At 36.6% G+C, this 19,837-nt stretch overlaps 1 protein-coding gene across 1 annotated transcript; it reads right to left on the bottom strand.

Annotated features, from left to right (window-relative positions):
• Window positions 1-2,521: 2,521 nt before the first annotated feature.
• LOC129282522 (zinc finger protein 260-like) lies at window positions 2,522-9,657 on the bottom strand. Its single transcript, XM_064113900.1, has 3 exons — window positions 9,456-9,657; window positions 7,743-8,834; window positions 2,522-6,527 (listed from the first exon to the last, which is right to left on the bottom strand). The coding sequence occupies exons 2-3, from the start codon at window positions 8,638-8,640 to the stop codon at window positions 5,500-5,502; spliced, it is 1,926 nt and encodes a 641-aa protein (XP_063969970.1). The 5' UTR covers window positions 8,641-8,834; window positions 9,456-9,657; the 3' UTR covers window positions 2,522-5,499.
• Window positions 9,658-19,837: the final 10,180 nt, after the last annotated feature.

The following is a 19,837-nucleotide window of genomic DNA, read 5'->3' as shown; positions in this document are numbered from 1 at the left end:
GTTGGGTAACTGGAAATCCTAACTTGAACCATTCAGTTGTGTAACTGGAAATCCTAACTGGTACCAATTGGGTAACTGGAGATGACTTCTAACTGGAAAGATGGGTAACTGGAAATGAATTCTAATTGGAACCAGTTGGGTAACTGGAATTTATTTCCAATTGGTTTCCAATTGGAAATTTTCCAGTTACCTAACTGGATCCAATTGAAACCAGTTAATTTGCATATTATTTGTTTTATGAGATTAATCATCATTAACAATGTATCTATTTAATTCTTTACAATTTCAAGTACCACACTTTTTAAAGATAAGTATTTAGAATACTTAGCAGTGAAAACCATGTTCATAAATGTTATAGATTATAATTAAAACAGATTAAATGATAATTAGTACACCACTAACTGTTACCAAATTACATCAAATAAAAGTACATATATTTGAAGATCTTCCATATAAATATATACACATGAAAGTCTGTATTTTATCAATGCCCTTTACATTGGTATTAATAGACATATAACACTGCTTCTGTGTTGGCATATGAGAAATAGTTAGTGCAAATGCTAATTAATTTGTAACTAATTAAGTTCGTTCCAACTGGAAGTTCCAATTGGATCCAGTTGGAAACCAATTGGTTTCAACTGGTTCCAGTTGAAACCAGTTGCCTCCAATTGGTTTCAACTGGAACCAATTGAAACCAGTTGCCTCCAATTGGATTCAATTGGTTTTAATAGGGAAATTGGAACAACTGGAACCAATTGACAACAATTGCCAACTGGTTCCAGTTGCCCAATTGGTTTTAACTGGAACCAATTGGCAACTGGTTTTCAATTGGAACCAATTGGTTTTTAACTGGAACCAATTGGCAACTGGTTTTCAATTGGAACCAGTTGTTCCAATTTCCCTATTGAAACCAGTTGGCCAACTGGTTTCAATTGGTTTTGCCCTAATTGGTTTTAACTGGATTTTGGTCCTGGGTTGTTATTTACAAATTAATTACAAATTGATTTTTTTTTTCAAGTGCTCTGTAAAATGTCCGTTTTATGGTCTAAATTTAAACATTTTCAGCTCATGCTGCGCGGTCGCATTATTAAATTTGACAAGTTCATATTGTCTTCGTGTATTCCATTATTTTAAAGTGGCCCTACCTCATTAAGAATTAAGTTGTCAAAACATACTATCAGCTGGCGCTGCGCGCTCGCATTTTGTTTGAAGCCCCTGAAAAATAATGTGCCAATATATTTTTGTATTCTTCCCATTTCACAACTCAATTAATTTATTGATAACGTTTGCAGCAGGATAACATTTTTGTTTATCTCTTTCATTAACCTAGCTGGGGCTTATTGCATAGATTTTTTGCCAAACAAAATTATGCTACTGACCCTTAACACATTGAAAAACTCTGGCAAAACAATTTCCAGAGTTTTACTTTTATGAATCGAGTACCCCCTTCCTGGGGGGGGGGGGGGTACTTAGAATTGATTTGGACGGGGGTGTGCGGCTGCAGCTAGGTTAAAAACCAATGTTTAAGGCCAGTATCTACACATTGGGGCCATGTTTAGGGATTTTCCGGCATAAAACCATACCCCATGTATAGGGATTTCTTCCAAAAATGCGGCCCATCCCCGTAAGCCTTATTTCGAGAGTAACCCCCCCCCCCCCGGGCATCAGGTCCCAGGTAAAACCATGCATGGCTATCAGAATACCGTCCAGTGTGTAGTTTTATGTTCCCTTGTTTGACAGCAGTGGCATAATGAGCCAGAAATTTTGAGGGGGCTTGATATGGCATATCGCATAAAATCAATAAGTTGCGAGAAGTTGCGAGAAAGCAAAGTGAGAGAGCCAAATTTTCGAAATTTTCATTACAATAATCCAAGTTTGTGATAGATTTTGACATATTTGAAAAATAATATACGTGTAACATTTCATCCCTTTCCTTTCTCTTTTTTTTCTTGAGTGTGAAAAACAGAGGGGGTGGGCAATTAAGAGCCCCCTCCCCGTCTGTATGCCCGTGTTTGACAGTATTTGTCTTAAGATGAATTGTTTATCGTTCATATGCAAGGAGCCATGGAAGGACCTTGGAAATGTTTTAGGGGGATTACGGGGATGGACACGCATGAAACCAACATGATGGTCATTTTCACGCTTTTCTGTACATGGTCATTGAAAGAACAGGTTGGATTTCCTCCTGTAACTTGTTTGATAGAAATGTTTCTCAATGTGCCTAAGCAGGGCAATGGACCTAAGTTGAAAGTGTGTGTGGGGGGGGGGGGATCGCTGTTCATGCATATAATCACAATTTAAATGTCATTTACATGTCTGGACATGGTTACTGAAGAAGTGGAAGGTTGAAGCCCCCCCCCCCCTTCTGTGGCCCCTGATCTTCATTTTTCATATCTATACTTTTGATTTTGATGTAGGTCTTTCTAGGATAACAGTGTGTAAATTACTGAAGGAGCAACCCTGCTAAAATAACACTAAAACAAAATAGAGAAATAAACAAGATGAACAAACATATGTTACATGTAACAATTTCATCAATTGATTATGATTGGTGCGGAGCATTTAATAAGTAGACAGTGCCAATACCGGCAAAGAAAATTTCATTTACAATCACTTTCAATCAATCATTCATATTGCATGGCAAGAATGCATTAATGCAAGCAGGTATGTATTCAGAATGGACTGCTTCCACCCCCCCCCCCCAATTCGGAAAAAAAAAGATGGCATTGCACCTCTCCATTTATGAAAAGTGCCCTTTTTTATAATTGACATGTGTCTCTCATTCACGCAATATCCTGGACCCACCCCTGCATAAATTATGTAATACAAATAATAGTGAAGTTTAATACTGTACTAGGTTTCATGGTACACCATGTATCTTTCTTGGGCAAGTGTTGGTCCTGAAAAGAACCACCCAAACTCACTATTCTTCTTGGCCATGGAAAACTTCAGTAATTCAATAAAAAATTAAAAGTTTTCTGGTAAAATGTAGGCTTACTTACACATTGTATCATATCATGATTTTTACTGTTGTAATTTTTATATTGGATCTCGGCAAAACTGGAGACAAAAAAATATTCAATTTAAACAGGTTGGTTGATTCTTTTTTAATTTTATTTTTTATAGTGATTAACCATATACGACATTTAACAAATTTTAGAGCTTGGCAAAACTTGACATTATGCCAGGTTGCAAAAATATTTTGTTCTCATAAAACTATAAAAAGCACTTTTGTATTTAATTACAAATATCTTTATGATGAATATAGGTAAACCTACATAATTCAATCTTACATAAGTTGAATCAATTTATGCATAACAGATTGTGAAAGCACGTGATTTATGCATCTTCTATTAAAAAAGTCAAATTTCTCCGAAGTCAAACAGATTTTGTTGGTCCGAAAAGATTTGACTGAAACCAGATTAGCTGTACCATAAATATTTAGATGGTTGAATAATTAATAGTCACTACATTAAGGCAAGAATATGGATTGACTTGGTATTATATCTAAGTCTTTGTCAATTTTTATAACTTCCAGTGTTTGTATATATACATGTACCGAAATAATAAGTTACAGTATGTCTTTATAAGGAAACAATGATGTTACACAATCAGAGAAGAACATAATCTTACATTCTTGGGAGATGAAAATTGAAATATTTGTTTGAATAATGTAGGCATCATAACAACTACTTAGGCTTTCATGATAAAAAACATGAAAATAAAAAAATCAGATCGCGCTTTGTGTTCGCATTATTGATTTAGGTCTTGTGAGATACCTCAATGTGAGGAATAATTTAACGTCAAGGCAATATGAATTGACAGCTTCTCAGAAGTGATTAAGAACACAGATACACTAAATCTAAGTCTGTCAATTTTAAAACTTCCAGTGTTTGCATATACTGAAATAATAAGTTAAAGTAAGACTTTATAAGGAAACAATGTCTCCTTAAATCGTTGGGAGATGAAAATTGAAATATTTGTATGAATAATGTAGGCATCTTTACCACTATCGCTACACCCATGTGGACAAAAACCTTTATCAGTTTTTAATAAAGCTAGCTTCTCACAATCACATAATTTTACCTTGTTTGGGTAAGCTTTCACTTGGGAAGCTGCAGGATACTAGACTTTTGTATTAAATGGTGCAAATATACAATGCAGTTGCTGATGCAGGGCCAGCTGCGTACGCAGGATTTTTGAAAGGGGGGTTGAACATACTCCCCCCTGCGTACGCCACTGTGCAGGGCGACAGTGTTTTATTTCCCTTCAGCAATAAATTCATCCACACTGAGCTGCACTTAACCCAGGAGAGGTGAATGTGTACCTGGTGGGTGTTTCTTAAAGCTGTTCGTAAGATATGAATGACTTTACGCACGACTGGCAACCCTTTCTCATGCCAAGTGATATCCTATGTAATTGAGTAAGGACCTGAGATCATGTTCCAGTCGTGCGTAACTTTACGAACAGCTTTATGAAACACCCTGGCAAGATTATTGGACCAAATGGTTGTTAGACAAAATGTTGATGGATGGAATGGCATTAGACTACATGAAAGGAGACCATGTGATAAGTGGACAAGTTGCCAATAGACAAATTGGCAATTTACCCCTGTGGCAACCAATAATTAGTCTGCAAGTACAGACTCAAATTGGAAATTTTACAAATCATACCATGTCTAGATATAACCCTTAATAGACTGGGTTATTTTGATGCCTTCGATCACACGATCGCGATGCAAATTGGCACGCACGTTACCCATGGCATAATCTACAAAACTATAAGATTAAATTCTGCTAATTAATTGTATTATTTATGCGTAAAATCAAAAGTTAGCTCTGACTAATTAACTAAATAATGCCCATAAAATGCTAATTTTTAGTTCACAGACTTTTTAAAGGAATCTGATCAAAATGTTATCGCAAAAAATGTCAAGGCCCCCCCCCCATCATATTTGGGTTAAGACTAGATTCAAAACTCTATATGTCTTTGGTAGAGGCAGCCACAGTACATAGTGAATCTAGTCTCACTAATTCAGACTCTGCATTATGCACTATGAAAATTGCGGAAACAAAAGGTCTGTGCCTGTAGACTAACCACCTATGGTGGGTAGAAGCATAAACACAAAATTCAAATGTGTTAAGTATTTGACAAAAAAAAATATGTTGTCTGTTTCTTGAAATTAATAGATTTTAATGAATGTGGACACTAATCTCATTTGAAAACAAGGTAAAAAAAAAACCTTCCATGTAGCTGTGCACAGTCAGACTCCATAGACAATTAGAGGCATCTTGTTTGAAAATCTAGCACCATCTTGGGGGCGTTTCATGAAAGGACTTGTCGGACGTTTTATCCGACAAGTCCCATTTCATCCGACAGTTACCATAGGAACAGTGCCTCTCAGCCAATCAAAATCATGGAAAGATGTCAGATCTGACAACTTGTCGGATGAAAATATTGATGAAACGCTCCCCAGACAACATGGAATAAAGAACATCATATGGTATGCTTTTTTGGAATATGTACTTTGGCATGCCTCATGAGATGATTTTTCTGGGTGAACTTGTTCCCGCAATCGCCACAGGTATAAGGCTTCTCCCCTGTGTGCGTTCTGACATGTCTAACCAGATTGTGCTGCTCTTTGAAGTTTTTACTGCACACTTCACAAGTATAAGGCTTCTCTCCCGTGTGTATACGGACATGATTCATCATGACATGGCGCTGGGTGAACTTTCGCTGGCAGTACTTGCAGGAGAACGGCTTCTCCCCGGTATGGCTGCGAAGGTGACGCACCATGGTGGATTGCTGGCCAAACCCGCGGCCGCAGATCTCGCAAGAGTACGGTTTCTCCCCCGTGTGAGTCCGGACGTGGGTGATCAGATTTTGCTTGACACGGAATTTCAGATCGCAGTACTGGCACGGGAATGGACGCTCGTCGCTGTGGATTTTCTTGTGGGCAGTTAGTCCTTGGGAATGCCGAAATGCTCGTCCGCACACCTTGCACTTGAACCGTTTAATTGGGTCATCCCCAGCATTTGCCTCTGTACTTTCATTTCTCGAAATTCTTCTCTCCTCTTGACAGACAATGTCTCCATTGCCCTCAGAATGATCTGAATCTTCTATTACCCGATAATACCCCATCAGAGAGTGCTTCATTTCATTCTTGTCACGATCCAACAAGCCATCAAGAGGACCATCTCTTGAACAGTCTTCGAAGACTCCTACAGGATCATCTCCCGTCGTTCTTTCTCCTTCGATGTCTGCGGCAACATCCTTTGACGGCATCACCAACTGAGATCCTCCCTGTATCGTCCCATAGTACCCAATCATCAGATGGGAATCAACGCAGTCTCGAGGATGTGATCCACAGACGGGATGCCTTTCACTCCAAGGCTCCTTTCCTTCTGTCTCCTGTACAGTATCTTTCACCTCATAGCGTTTCATCATGGGTAGCTTCTGCCTCTGGATCATCCCTGTGATGCTCAACAACCGTTTCCGTGAGCCCTCCGGAAGCTGTTCTCCATCTGTGAGTAGGTAGGTGGATAGCAATGTAAACAGGATTTATTAAATGTCATTCCTTCTCTCGCATAGAATTCAGCGTTTCATTCATTGCATTTTCTTTCTTTCAGATTTTCTCTAAGTTGGGGAATAACTATTGATCATGACAGATTCTGCTTCTGATTGTATTACTCTTATTAAGGATTGCTTACCAAATTCATTGTTTATGAAGCTTTATTCTTTCCTAGTTTCCGCATTTTCATGGAAAACACACAAAAACATTGTGTACAATTATGAAATAATATCAGGATAAAGAACAAAAAATACGAGTTAAAAATAAGCATTAAATACTCCAGGCTGAAAATAATGACTTAGAGGTCAAGTCCACCTAAAAAAAGTGGTGATTTGAATAACTCAAACAATAAAAAATAAAAGAAAAAGTGAGTGATGTCATCAATACCCTCATTTGCATACCAACCTGGATGTACATATAACTATTTTGTGAAATGAAGCGAAACCTAAAAATGTCATAACTCTCTTATTTTACATCAGATTTTGATAAAATTTTCAGTATTGTGCTTGTTGGATTTTTCTCCTTTTATTCAAATTTTTGTTGGGGTGGACTTGACCTTTTAATAGTAAAGGGAAAATCAGACAAACACAACAATGAACATTTCATCATAATTCATTAATATTTAATAAGCACACTGATGATGTCATATCCCCAATTGTTATTTTTGTATTTTATTACTGAAATCAAGCTTATTCAAATTTTGTCTTCCAAGCTGACAAGATAGACCTGGAAGCTCGACTGCTGATTCAGCATTCTTCCAGAATTTGCGGTAAGGTAAGGTAAGGAATAAAAAATGGATTGACAACTGATTTAATGCATTAGATATTCATCGCTGGAACTTATTTTATCATAGGCCAGACATATCTTTAAAACAACATGAAATGATGTAAAAGATTTCATGTAATAACATCAAAAAGGCAACTGGGGATGTGACATCAGCCCGCCTAATCAATATTCATGGTGGCATGCACATTGTACATAACTGCTAAAATTTAGAATCAAATGAATTTGTCCTTTGTTATCAGATTGTAATGAAATTTTCAGCATTTTGCTCTGTGTATTGTACTCTATCTATCTAGATATAATTATCTTCAGCCTGGAGTACCCCTTTAATATTGATAGTGCCATTACTTCTATCATCATTAAAGTATTATTATGATCATTATACCTCCAGCAATGCTGCTCTTTGTCTCTTCACTGATCTTTGCAGTGTAGGATATATGCTGACTATCCTGATCACCAAAGTCAGCTTGACCATCTCGCTTGCCTTGGGCAGTGGTCAAATCCAAAGCTGCATCTTGAAAAGACAACTCGGAAGGGCCTCTCAAGTCCGGATTGCCATTGCCAATAGCTTCTTCGGAGAAGGTGCCGCCACTGTAAGCAATGACACTTGTCATTGGGTAATGAGTGGGTCGTGCAGTATTGCTTCTGTCTTGAGTCCTACATGTAATTTCTTTGGGGTCAGCTAAATGTAAGGCAGACTGATGTCCATTCACATTGCACAACAGTAATGAGGATGATGGTTTTCCATGTGGCAGTTCGACCTTGGTACAATTTGAGGTCAGTGAGGAACACCCTTGTCCGAAGTGACTTTTCGCTGCTTCCTTCTTCCTTCTCTTGAAGCTGGATGTGTTGCAGATTCCGTATACGAAGCGGGGCAGTGTTGACTTGTTGTGCAGATCAGCGCAAGCAGAAGCACAGTTCTGCAGCTCATTTTCTTCTGTCAATTCTTCACTGCTACCCGCTTCCGAAGATGGCATCAGTGGTGATAGAGGGCCATGTCCCCGAGTCATGACCACCTTTGGATGTCGGTAGCGATTAGCAACATCTTTATTTTCATCTATATGTGCCCTCAAGGTCCTTTGGACATCATTCTCCTCAACTCGCATGCCATATTCACGCTCATCTTGGTGACCGGTTCCACTCCTCAGAGACTGGACATTGCCCACATCAGTCCGTTTGGCATCATCTTCTCGTTCCCAATCATGGTCACTACATGTTTCTGGTTCCTCTGGTTCTTTCTTTACTTGCATGTCAAACTGACTTGTTGGAAGAGGTAAAGTCATGCCTTTCGGATCTCTGGCTGTCTAGCTGGGTCCACATTGAATGTATGCTTCAGAAAATGATTCATGTCTTGATAAAACCAGACTGGAAGCTCTGCGTATACATCTCACTTCCTAACTGGGACTCTCGCAGAACAAGACGATCCCGACAACGTCCAACCCTAGCCTAGGTTTGATTTCACGTTGAGCTTTTGAATCTGGGGGAAAAAACATAATAAAAGTATTAATACAAACTAGTAATGTTTGGACCTCATTGGTACTAGGAGTGAGTTTATTCGTAGAGCTTATAGTTCTTTGTCACAGAACTATATTAAGCTCTACGAATAAACTAGTTGAACTAGATCTATCATGATCTAGTTACATTTAGTAAATCCCTTTAATATGTAATGTATTGTTACTGTTAGTGAACAATTCAATCCTCAGGCTCAGAGTAGCAAAAATCCTACCTCAGACAGTTATCATAAAAATAGAGTAACGCCAAGGTTAGTAGGTATAGAGTTTCAAATTCAATGGAGAGGACGTAATAAGCCTAACATGCCTAATAATTATGCCGAAGAAGGCTTTAGTTTACATTTATGCCGTCAAATGCTATTCCACTGACGTTTGGATACCAGTCCAGGCGTGACCAATTGTTAGTATCTCTACCTTTTACCCGAGACTTTGCATCCCTGAATCAGATATTTGGCCTAGAATCGACTAGGCATCTGCCTATAAATGGGCGATGAGCTCTCTTTGGACCAAAGTACTAGTAGTAACCAACACCGAAACCCACAGGTGGGACCATGTCCATGTCTTAATTTATTATTAAGTTTACTTACTCAAGATTTCCAAGTCATTAATAAAACTTAGAAAGGAAGCCTTTGATAATCCCGATACGATGAATATTCATTCACTCACAGATCCAAGCCTAACGGTTACATGGATAAAAAAGAATCTGGGCTATAGTTTTTCAGTTCCGAATGAATGAGTGAAGAAGAGATTCATAACAATTGAAATCCCTGGACAATTCAGCTGGCCAACAGATGGCGCCCTAACTCAGTTGTAAGTGCCGAAGGCGAAGCAAGCCCAGGGGAAGCTGTGGCCGGTGAGGTATATAGGTACTTTAATCCAAGGTTGATTGCACAGGGGATCCACGGGGGGGGGGGGGGGGGGGGGGGGGAGGGGGGGTTCTCATCTCTAAGAAAATCCGGAAAATAAGAAGTTTTAATGTCGACCCACTGGGCATTTTACCCGATATTACCCGGGTTGTAACAGGTAATAACGTAGTTAATTACCACGGTAACACCAGTGGGTAAGTAACGGGGAAATAGTAGACCAATCTTTCCCCGTTATTACCCGGACCCGATATTACTCCATTTACCCAATATTACCCAGTATGATGTAACCGATATTTCCAGTTATTTTCATGATATTACTGCCCGATATTACTCCATTTACCCAATATTACCCAATTAATGTCGGCTCATTAAAAAACAATTAGTGTCATTAGGGTCATTGAAGCACATTTTTACAACTCCATACTCTAAGCCATATCATCTTATCCTATCCTAAAATCCTACATCCTAATCCTAATCCTATCCTACACCTATCCACCAAACCCTGTCATTTACTTCTATATATTGAGCGAGTTTACAACACTTGACAAATTATGGTTAACAATTATTCAACCCTAAAACATTTTTCTAAAATTAATGTCATGATTATGACTAATATGATATATAAACTACACATTTTTCTGAAAAATTTCTGGGTGGAATAATTGCATAAACATAAACACATTAATTATTACAGCTATATTAGCTAAAATTTTGGCCATTTATTGTAGTAATGAATATTCATGAGTAACTAATATTCCCAGCATTTTCCTGATATTACCATCTGATATTACTCCATTTACCCAATATTAATGGGTTCCGCATGGGTTGGAGGTCTCGTTTCCATCTGAGTCCTATCTGGGCACCATGTGGGTTCAAGTATATGTTTTCATCTGGGTTCCATGTGGGCCCATATGGGACCCAGATATCCCAGATAAGAACCGTATGTGATCCAGATACTTTGCTGTCTGGGAATGGAAGCGTTTCAACATTACCCATTACCCCTTATCAACCTGTTTGTAACTGGGTAAAATGTTGGTTTCATCAGGGTGATAACAGTAATTTTTTGGACTTTGAAAATTTCGCTGGGATTGCTGTAAGATTGCTCTTATTACTAAAGTTTGCAATGTTATAACCAATCAAAGTCATTCAACATTACCCTTATTACCCCTCATCACCCTGTTGTAACTAGGTAAATGTAGGTTTCATCAGGGTGATAACAGTAACAGGTATCAACAGGAATTATAATTTCGGTAATAACATGGTAATAACGGTAATATTTGGTGTTACTCAAATTTCCGGGTGATATTACCGGTAATAACCGGTAAAATTGGTAATCGGTAACAAATTGCCCAGTGGGAACTAATTATGCAGTACTATACAATTTGTCATATAAGAAATTATTTCTTGGCCCTGTTGCATAAAAATTTATGTATTGATGTCATTATGACATAATTTTTTATGCAACAGGGCCCTTGACTGTTAATGTTTTTTTTTCACTAATCAAAAGGGCAATATAACCGCGAAGTGCTAAATTAATTCCTTTGACGTAGGCCTACTAAACTGATCAAACGGGAAATCTTAAACACATTTTTGCAATCATTAACTGGTATAGTATAGTATAGTATTTTTATTCAAACCATATCAAACGCAAACATACGTGGCACAAAGCACAACATCATAGGACTCGGAATGATAGGTTTGGGACCCCAGTGAAGCACAGCTTGTTGGCGGAGCCCCTTAAAATAGTGGTATATAACAAAATTAACATATTTACAATGAGTATAACTTATAAACAAATAATTTAACAGTATAATAAAAGGGGTAGTTTATAAAATGGTGATGTTTCTGCTTGCCCAGGGTAACAGCTTAAACGAAGCAGGGCCAGGACATTCCCCGGAGGATCCTACAACCTCATTCATTGAAATCGGTCCAAATTTGTGAATGCATAAAAAAATGCTCAGGAAAAGACTCCGCATCAAATGAACAGGAGCCCTAAGGAAACCGAAACACCACCCTTTTTGACCCCTGTATAGAAAACCTCTAATAATAAATGCACACATGTAACCCCCCCCCCCCTATACACAAGCGTACTAACTTTTTTTTTTTAAACAAACAAGTGCACACCTAGTCACCAATAATGCATATAGCATTTCCATTTATTTGAAAGCAGGATAAAAGAGCACTGTAGATTAAATGCCTTGCTCACGGGCATTGGTGCCGCGGCCGGGGATCGAACCCCGGACTTTCCCTGTATAGCCAGGCGCCTTAGACGTACACTCGGCCACGGCACCTCACACTAACGCGCACACACACACACACACACACACATGGAGACCTCACTCATTGCAATCTGCTTCATGATTTATACACTCACACCCGACCGCAATCTATCGAAAAGGTGTTTTTTTACACAATATTTGAAATCGAGACAGAGCCAAGCTATTTCTAACGTCATGAGGTAACTTATTCCATTCTTTAACACAAACTATTCTAAATGAATTCAAAGCAGTTTGGGTTCTTGCTAATGGCTGATGGAGAAGGTTTCTTTGACGAGTATGATAATGATGGATGGAAGAATTTTCCACAAACACATGAGACAAAAATGCATTCTGGCCTGATTGACACTTAAACATAAATGTTACACAGTTAAGAGAGAGACCAATTCATCAAAAGGTAAAATGTGCAGTTGTAAAAACAAAGGAGTACTTGGTGACCTATAATCCGAATATGTTATATATCTAACAACTTTTCTTTGAAGAACTTGCAATTTATGTATATGAGTCCTATATGTGTGCCCCCAAGCAATATTGCAGTACGTCAAATGAGGCACGACATAGCATTATATAAAGTAACTAGGGTCTGCTGGGGGAGGAAATAACGAAGTTTGGATATCACTCCAACACAACGAGAAACTTTAGTACATACATTATCAAGGTGATTTTTCCAAGATTCATAGTCATCAACCCTAACACCGAGAAATTGCACATGTTGACTGCAATTGATCTGTTGATTACCAACAACTAAGTGATGAACATCATCAGGGATTACCCTCCCTCTAGACCTAAATAATACACATTGTGTTTTACCTGTATTTAATAACAGTTTGTTACTACAAAACCATGCATAGAGTTTACAAATTTTAGAATTAACTGACTGCATTAGAGTATGAATATTCTTGTGAGAATATAATAAACAGGTATCGTCAGCAAAAAGGGAATAGGTAAATAATTGAGACGAATTGATGATGTCATTAATGTAAATCAAATCAAATCAAATGAATAAGTCTAATTTTCAAAAAAAAATGCAAGCGCAAAGCTCGAGGTTATTTTTTTTTTTTTTTTTTGGGGGGGGAGAATGTTGATTTGATTTATTTGATTTAATGTTCTCTTCTGCATGCATTCATATAATTCATATATTTTTCTTTCATAACATAACATACAATAACCATTGTTTACTGTTTTTGGCATGAATCATAGATAAAATTGACTTCAAACACCTCAATTTGTTTCAATTTGGATTCATTTGGTATCAATGGCTTTCAATAGGTCCAATAGGTCAAAATAAAATACCAGTTATAGGGTCATTGGTCTCAATTGGGCTGATTGGCCTCATTAGAATTAAATGGGGGACCCGAATTAAAAAAAAATACAGAGACATATTAGAGGATTGGGGAGAGAGTGAAGAAATAGGCTGACCGATCGAGAGGGAGAGAGAGTGTGTGTGACTGGGAGGGAGGCAGACAGACAGAGATAGATTAACAAACAGACACACATTTTATTGTCTTTGCTTTGTATTTATTAATCATTTACCATTTTCTATTTATACATTATTTTAAGAAAAAAAATAAAGAATGAGTAACAAAGAATAAAATAGGCCTACCCATAAATTATAAATTATAGTCAGGTCCAGATTTGAGATAAGTAGACTGCCTTAGGCAAATCGTGTTAATGCTGAATAAAGAAGTGTTTTAAACATAATTCGATGGCGCTGAGTCCGAATATGTTGTTTGCCAACCTTGAATTTAATGTTAAAATCCTCAAAATGGCAAAAACAAATATGGCTGCCATTCTACACACTTTTTGTTCCATTTTGACCCCAAAAAACTTGACCGATACAGGTAGAGTGAACATAAGCACGCCAGGGTACCTGGAAATCCAATATGGCGTCCAAAATGGCTGCCATAGCCTAAAATTTCACAATTTATCTATTACCTAATTTAGTGTCTTTAATTTGGGTTTTATTCAATGGTGGTTTTAAGGGTCGAGTAGTAAATTGGGGCAAGTTACAAGGAGAGCCAGCGATCCACTATGTCCAAAAATCCAAGATGGTTTTCAAAATCCGAGCCTAAAATGGATGTTGTTATCTAAAAACTGACATAGATTGTTTAATATCTGCCTGGGGTATATGATTATGTTGTCTAACCCTTTGTTTAAAGCTTCAAGCAATACATCAATGTACACTATAGGATAAGTTACAAGGACAGTCAGTGGTCCTGTATGTCCAAAAATCCAAGATTGCTTCAGAAAAAGGAGTCAAAGATGGCTGCTGTTACATAATATTGGGCATAGTTCATTTAGAATCAACCCGGGAGATATAATTTTGGTGTCTACCTTATGGTTTCAATAAAAAAAGGTTAAATAATACTTTTGGATTAGTGACAATGGCATGAAGCAGTCCATTTCGCCTAAAACCTCAAAGTTGGATTAAAAAAAATGCGTCGAAAATGAGTCCTATTAGGTTAAAAATAGTCATAGCTATGTGAAAAAAAAAATATTTGGTGTCTACGCTATTGTGGTTTTTTTTTTCAAAAATAGAAATCCAAAGTGACTTCTAAAATTGCATAAAATGGCTGTTGTTCCCTACGCATGAAACCTTAGAATAGTTATAAGCACTAAAATGATGTGTCTTAAAGTACTTATCAGCTTTTTAACGGTACTTTTCAGGTATTAGTGTACCCCATCTTTAAAGTTATTTTTTTTTCAGGTTTTTACACCACCGCCTAATTTTGTACCTTGTTACACTTATTTTAAGAGCCTTAAAAACATAGCAGAGACACCAAAATAATGGTTCTACATGGGATAATATAAATTATGAAGTATTTCCATTTTTGTATCAATGGTGGCCAATCTGAATGCAATTATGCGAGCCTTCTTCAATTTTTGGACAACAGCGTATCCCTGCAATACGTCTTAACCTATTTATTTGACCCTTGAAATCTTGGGAAAGATACAAAAATGGTAGGTAGACAGCATTTGCACTTTGCATTCATTTTTTTAAAGAAACAGCAACCATTTTTGAAGTCATCATGCATTTTTTGACAATCTGCACCACTGACAAATCTTGAAACTTTTCCAATGTATATAATTTTTCCCTTGGAACCATTATTTTTTTTTCTTTTTGATAGAGTCTCCAAATTGTTTACCAGGTGAATATTATATCAATTTGGACTTTTTAAAAGTTACAATGTCCTTTATTGACGCCATTTTGGAAGGTAATCTTGGATTCTCTGACGCACTCACTGACTATCTTGTAAACATGTCCTGATACATTTTTGCCTTGAAAGCTTTATAATATAAACTAATTTGTTGACGCTGCAGCAAGCAATATATTATTTTAATATTTGGAGTTGATCGTACAACGACTGCCGTTTTGGACGCCATCTTGGATTTCCAGGTACCCAGGACAACATTTTTTAAAGCTATAATCTGTCTCAATAGATTTTGTTTAACCCTAAGTTTCATGAATAGATACTTATACCCTAAAAGTTATGTCATTTCAAAAACTTAACCTCGGTTAAGATTTGATGTTGACTTCGCCGCCGCTAAAGTCATTGCCGCCGTCCGATAGGCGACGTCCATATCTTGCTTCTGCTATGCAGGCAAGGAAAAATCGGCGAACATTGAGTAAATGTTATGTGATTTTGCCAGCATCTCCCAAAAATTATCAAACATTTGGCCATATATCATTTGTCAATCAGCAGTTGTGATTCACGGCAGCCATCTTGGAATTAAAGATGGCTGACGAATCAATCAATCGGATGCTTTATGTTTGCAACCCTGGGTATAAAAAATATAGCATCGACCCAAATTTCTGAAATATAATCACCTATAGAAATTGTTTAATAGGGGAAACCGCATTCAAAATGCCGCCATTTTGTTTTTTTGCCAATTTGACGATGAAAACGTCGGAATCAAGTTTGACAAACAGTATTTTTGGATTCAGCACTCTTGAATTACCTTAAAACGATTGATAAATCAGCATTAACACAAAATGCCTAAAGATCTTTTTCTGAGCACATTTTTGAAAATCTGGACCTGACTAAATAGTTCAATTGCAATAGATTAAATGTTTATATTAAGTAGAACACGTACAAACCATAAAAAAACACAAACAGCTGCTCTTAACCCGTTGGAATATGATTAGCATACTATGTTTGCCCTTTACATTGATATTTATGCAGACAGACAAAATGTTTCTGTATTAGCATTAGCAGATATTGGTGGAATTTTCGACTGAGATAATATTGTTCCACTGAATTTGCTTGTGCCAATTAGAACTTCCAATTGAAACCAATAATTGACTGCGATTGTTTTCAATTGGTTAAGCATTTGGTTTCCAATTGAGACCAATTGGCTGTTTTAGTTCCAGTGATTCCAATAGGGACCAATAGTCAATCGATTTCAAAGGGGACCAATTATTTTTTTCATTTTCCATTTACTCCAAATTGAAACCATTGGGTATTCAATTGGTATTCAAGTTGGACATCCAATGGGTATTCAATTGGAATTTTGTCCTGGGTCAAAGGGTACCATGCACGCACCTGTAATTTTGGTCGAAAATCGACGTCAGATCATGAAGACAAATGGTAATAAAATCAACGATACACTTCTCAAAAATTTTTGTTACTGCTTCAGATAGGTCCCATTTAGGAGCATGAACTGATCATTTTATTTTCATTTTATGGAGCTTTTCTTAGTTTCCCAGTATAGCTAACTAACGGTTGCCACAGCCAAGTCCCGGGTTAGGACCATTCTAGGCTGCAGACTACCGCCCTATATATACCGGGAAAAGCTGTAGGCCTAAAACATAATAATTGCAGGAAATAAAGAAATTGGATTTGGATGATCTAATTTACTGTGGAAATGGTTTAAATTCTGTCATTTAAAACACTCTTTTCATTTTTAAAGCAAGTCATGAGCTTAAGGCGTAGAGAAATAGTAATATACAGTGAATCCCAGAAAAAAGGAAAACGGAATTCAATGTAATTTTTTCCCGATCATGATCTAAAATTTGCTTCATGAAATGACACGAATAGAAAGATATACTTCTCTTCTTTCATTTGAGATCCATCTCAATTTTCATAATTCACGCATGGCTGAGTTAGAACAATAATTAAAGGGGTACTCCGGGCTGAAAATATTCATATCTAAATAAATAGAGTAAAATTCACGAAGCAAAATTCTGGAAATTTCATCAAAGTCTGATAATAGCGAAGTTATTGAATATTAAAGTTTAGCATTATATTGTGAAAATAGGTATATGCACGTCATAATGAATATTCATTAGGTGGACTGATGATGTCATATCCCCATGCACTTACCCTTTTCTTATGTTATTACATGAAATCATAATTGTTTCATTTTTCTTACATGTGTGAATAATGTGTCTCCTCTATTTAATAATGAAATAAGTTGCAGCAATTAATGACTAATGCACTAAATCGGTTGTCAATCCAAATCTTTTCATTTCTTGGTAGAATTCTTTTTGAATAAACCTTATTTCATATGATAAAATACAAAAGAACAAGTGGAGATATGACATCATCAATTTGCTCATTGAATATTCATGAAGACATGCATGGAACTGTTTCACGGGAATAATGCAAATCTTTAAAATGCCATATAACTTTGTTATTTTTTGTCCGATTTCGATCAAATTTTGTTTGTCTGATTTTTCTTTATCTGTTTAAATCATATTATTTCCAGCCCAGAGCATCCCTTTAATGGAAATTGGAGCTTCCAAATTATGATTTTCACGAGCAAATTACGATAGGCTTTTACTGCTATCTATTCCAATAACAAATTTCATAACTGGAATATCGATATTATCTTCTTCCACTTGAGACTATGGCCCATATTCTGAACTCAGGTTTAACTTAGACCACGGTCTAACTCTGTGCTAAAATTAGGGGGAGCCAAAAGTTCAAAAATTCTGTTTATATTGTATATTTCCTATGTTTACTATTTTGTGTCATTTTGCTTTCATAATGAAGATAAATACTTCAGTTATCATTCCCAGACAATTGACCATACGAAGTACTGTGATTGCGAATCATGACAAAAATAAGCACAACGCCCACTACTTTCACCATCATCACCACCGCCATCAACAACCGTTACCACAATTGCTGCTTGTCAGTGCGCAGTCTCCATCACTACACTGCAAAAACACTAGTGCTAATTCAACACCAGTCCAGTATCTTTATCGGAAAACACCAGAAAGATGTTGAAACAACACGGGTTTGGCGTAAGGCTAACACCGGATAGGCATTTAAGCAACACCAATCAATGTTAAAACAACATCGGTTTGATTCATAAATGATGTATTTTCAACACTTCCCCGGTGTTTTCCGATGTAGATACCGGACTGGTGTTAGAATAACACGAGTGTTTTTGCAGTGTACGCCCATAACCATCATCAATATTCACCCCCCCCCCAAAAAAAAAAAAAAAAAAATTCCCATCAAACAAACAAACCAACCAACCAAACAAAAAAAAAAACACAGACTTTGAAAGTACACATGCACATTCAAATATCGCGGACGTTTTTATCCGGTTCGTAGCAAACGTGAAACAAACAGTGAAATTTGCTTACGATTAAACGTTTCTGCTGTCTAACAGAATAATTATGAATGTATTTTCTTCATGAATATAACCATTCGTACAACAATGTTAATTTTTACAATCATCAGAAGACCGTTGGACACGTGCATCAACTACTGACCAATGAGTGCAAATTCAATTCTTTAATGAAAAACATACATGTACAAAATGATAATTACATATGAAAAACAGGCGTAGCTGTAGTAGTCATGTTTAAATTTCATTCATTATCACAATATATACATTTATACCTAAAATACAAAAAAAAACTTTATAAGAAAATACATTTCAAAAGTTTTCGCAAGAGTCCGTGGTATGACTTCGGTCGCATAATTTAATGAACAGAATACGCTGAGCAAAAATTAAGATGTTCTTTGAAATGTGATATCATAAGGGAATTCCCTCTCCGCACAAAAACAATTCTTAACATTTAAAAACAGAGGAAAAATAAATGAAATGGAAATGAAGTTTCATCATATTGGAAAAAAAAGTGTGCAATGTTATAGCTGTTAGGACCCCTGAAATTTCACATGCAGTCAATTTGAAAATCCCAAACATTGGAATAACGCATTATATAATTTTCCCGATGTTTCTTTGTCATAGGAAAAACAAAAACAAAACAAAACAAAAACAAAATCAGCCAGGGCGATGAGTAAAAATTTCTGCATGCTTTTTCAAAGATTATCATTTAATATAAAAACAAGTTATTAAAGAAAAAAAAAAAAAAAAAAATATTGATTAATGATTCCCTATTGTACTTCTTAAAGTACGATCGTAAAAATCGTTAAAGTGAAACGATGATGGGTATATTTCACGATTAGATTTAGGATACACCTGTAAATAAAAGATTTCGGAAATTGAAAATGTAAAATAGAGAAAGAGAGGGAGAAGAAGAAAATGACGATTCTGAATGCCTAAGAGGTTACTCACAATTGCAAGTTTACTCAGTTTACTAGAACGTGCATGATACCAGCGAAATTGCTTATGCTAGTTATAATTATGCAAGACAGTATAGGTCAACACAAGAATGAAATTGAATTTAAAACTGAGCATGCGCAAACTTGTCCTCCGCAATATCCATCTCGGAAAGGATATGTATATATAGGGATTGAAGATTTTTTAACGTTGAGTGAAATGCTGTTCATGTGGAGAGGTGGAATTGATGCAAGAAGTATATTTTGCTGATTTTCCATCAAGAACTGCAGTGAAAACTATTGCAAT

Source organism: Lytechinus pictus, chromosome 19 (assembly GCF_037042905.1).
Source record: "Lytechinus pictus isolate F3 Inbred chromosome 19, Lp3.0, whole genome shotgun sequence".
In the NCBI taxonomy this organism is placed as follows: Eukaryota; Metazoa; Echinodermata; class Echinoidea; order Temnopleuroida; family Toxopneustidae; genus Lytechinus; species Lytechinus pictus.
The sequence above is the reverse complement of the archived record's forward strand: the minus strand, read 5'-3'. Positions and strand labels throughout refer to the sequence as shown.

Bases quoted from the DNA above. Each gene is read 5' to 3' on its own strand.
- LOC129282522 (XM_064113900.1), bottom strand. From the start codon at position 8,640: ATGACTTTACCTCTTCCAACAAGTCAGTTTGACATGCAAGTAAAGAAA. The intron at 6,528-7,742 runs GTATAATGATCA...ACCTACTCACAG, and splicing joins AAAGAGCAGCATTGCTGGAG to ATGGAGAACAGCTTCCGGAG.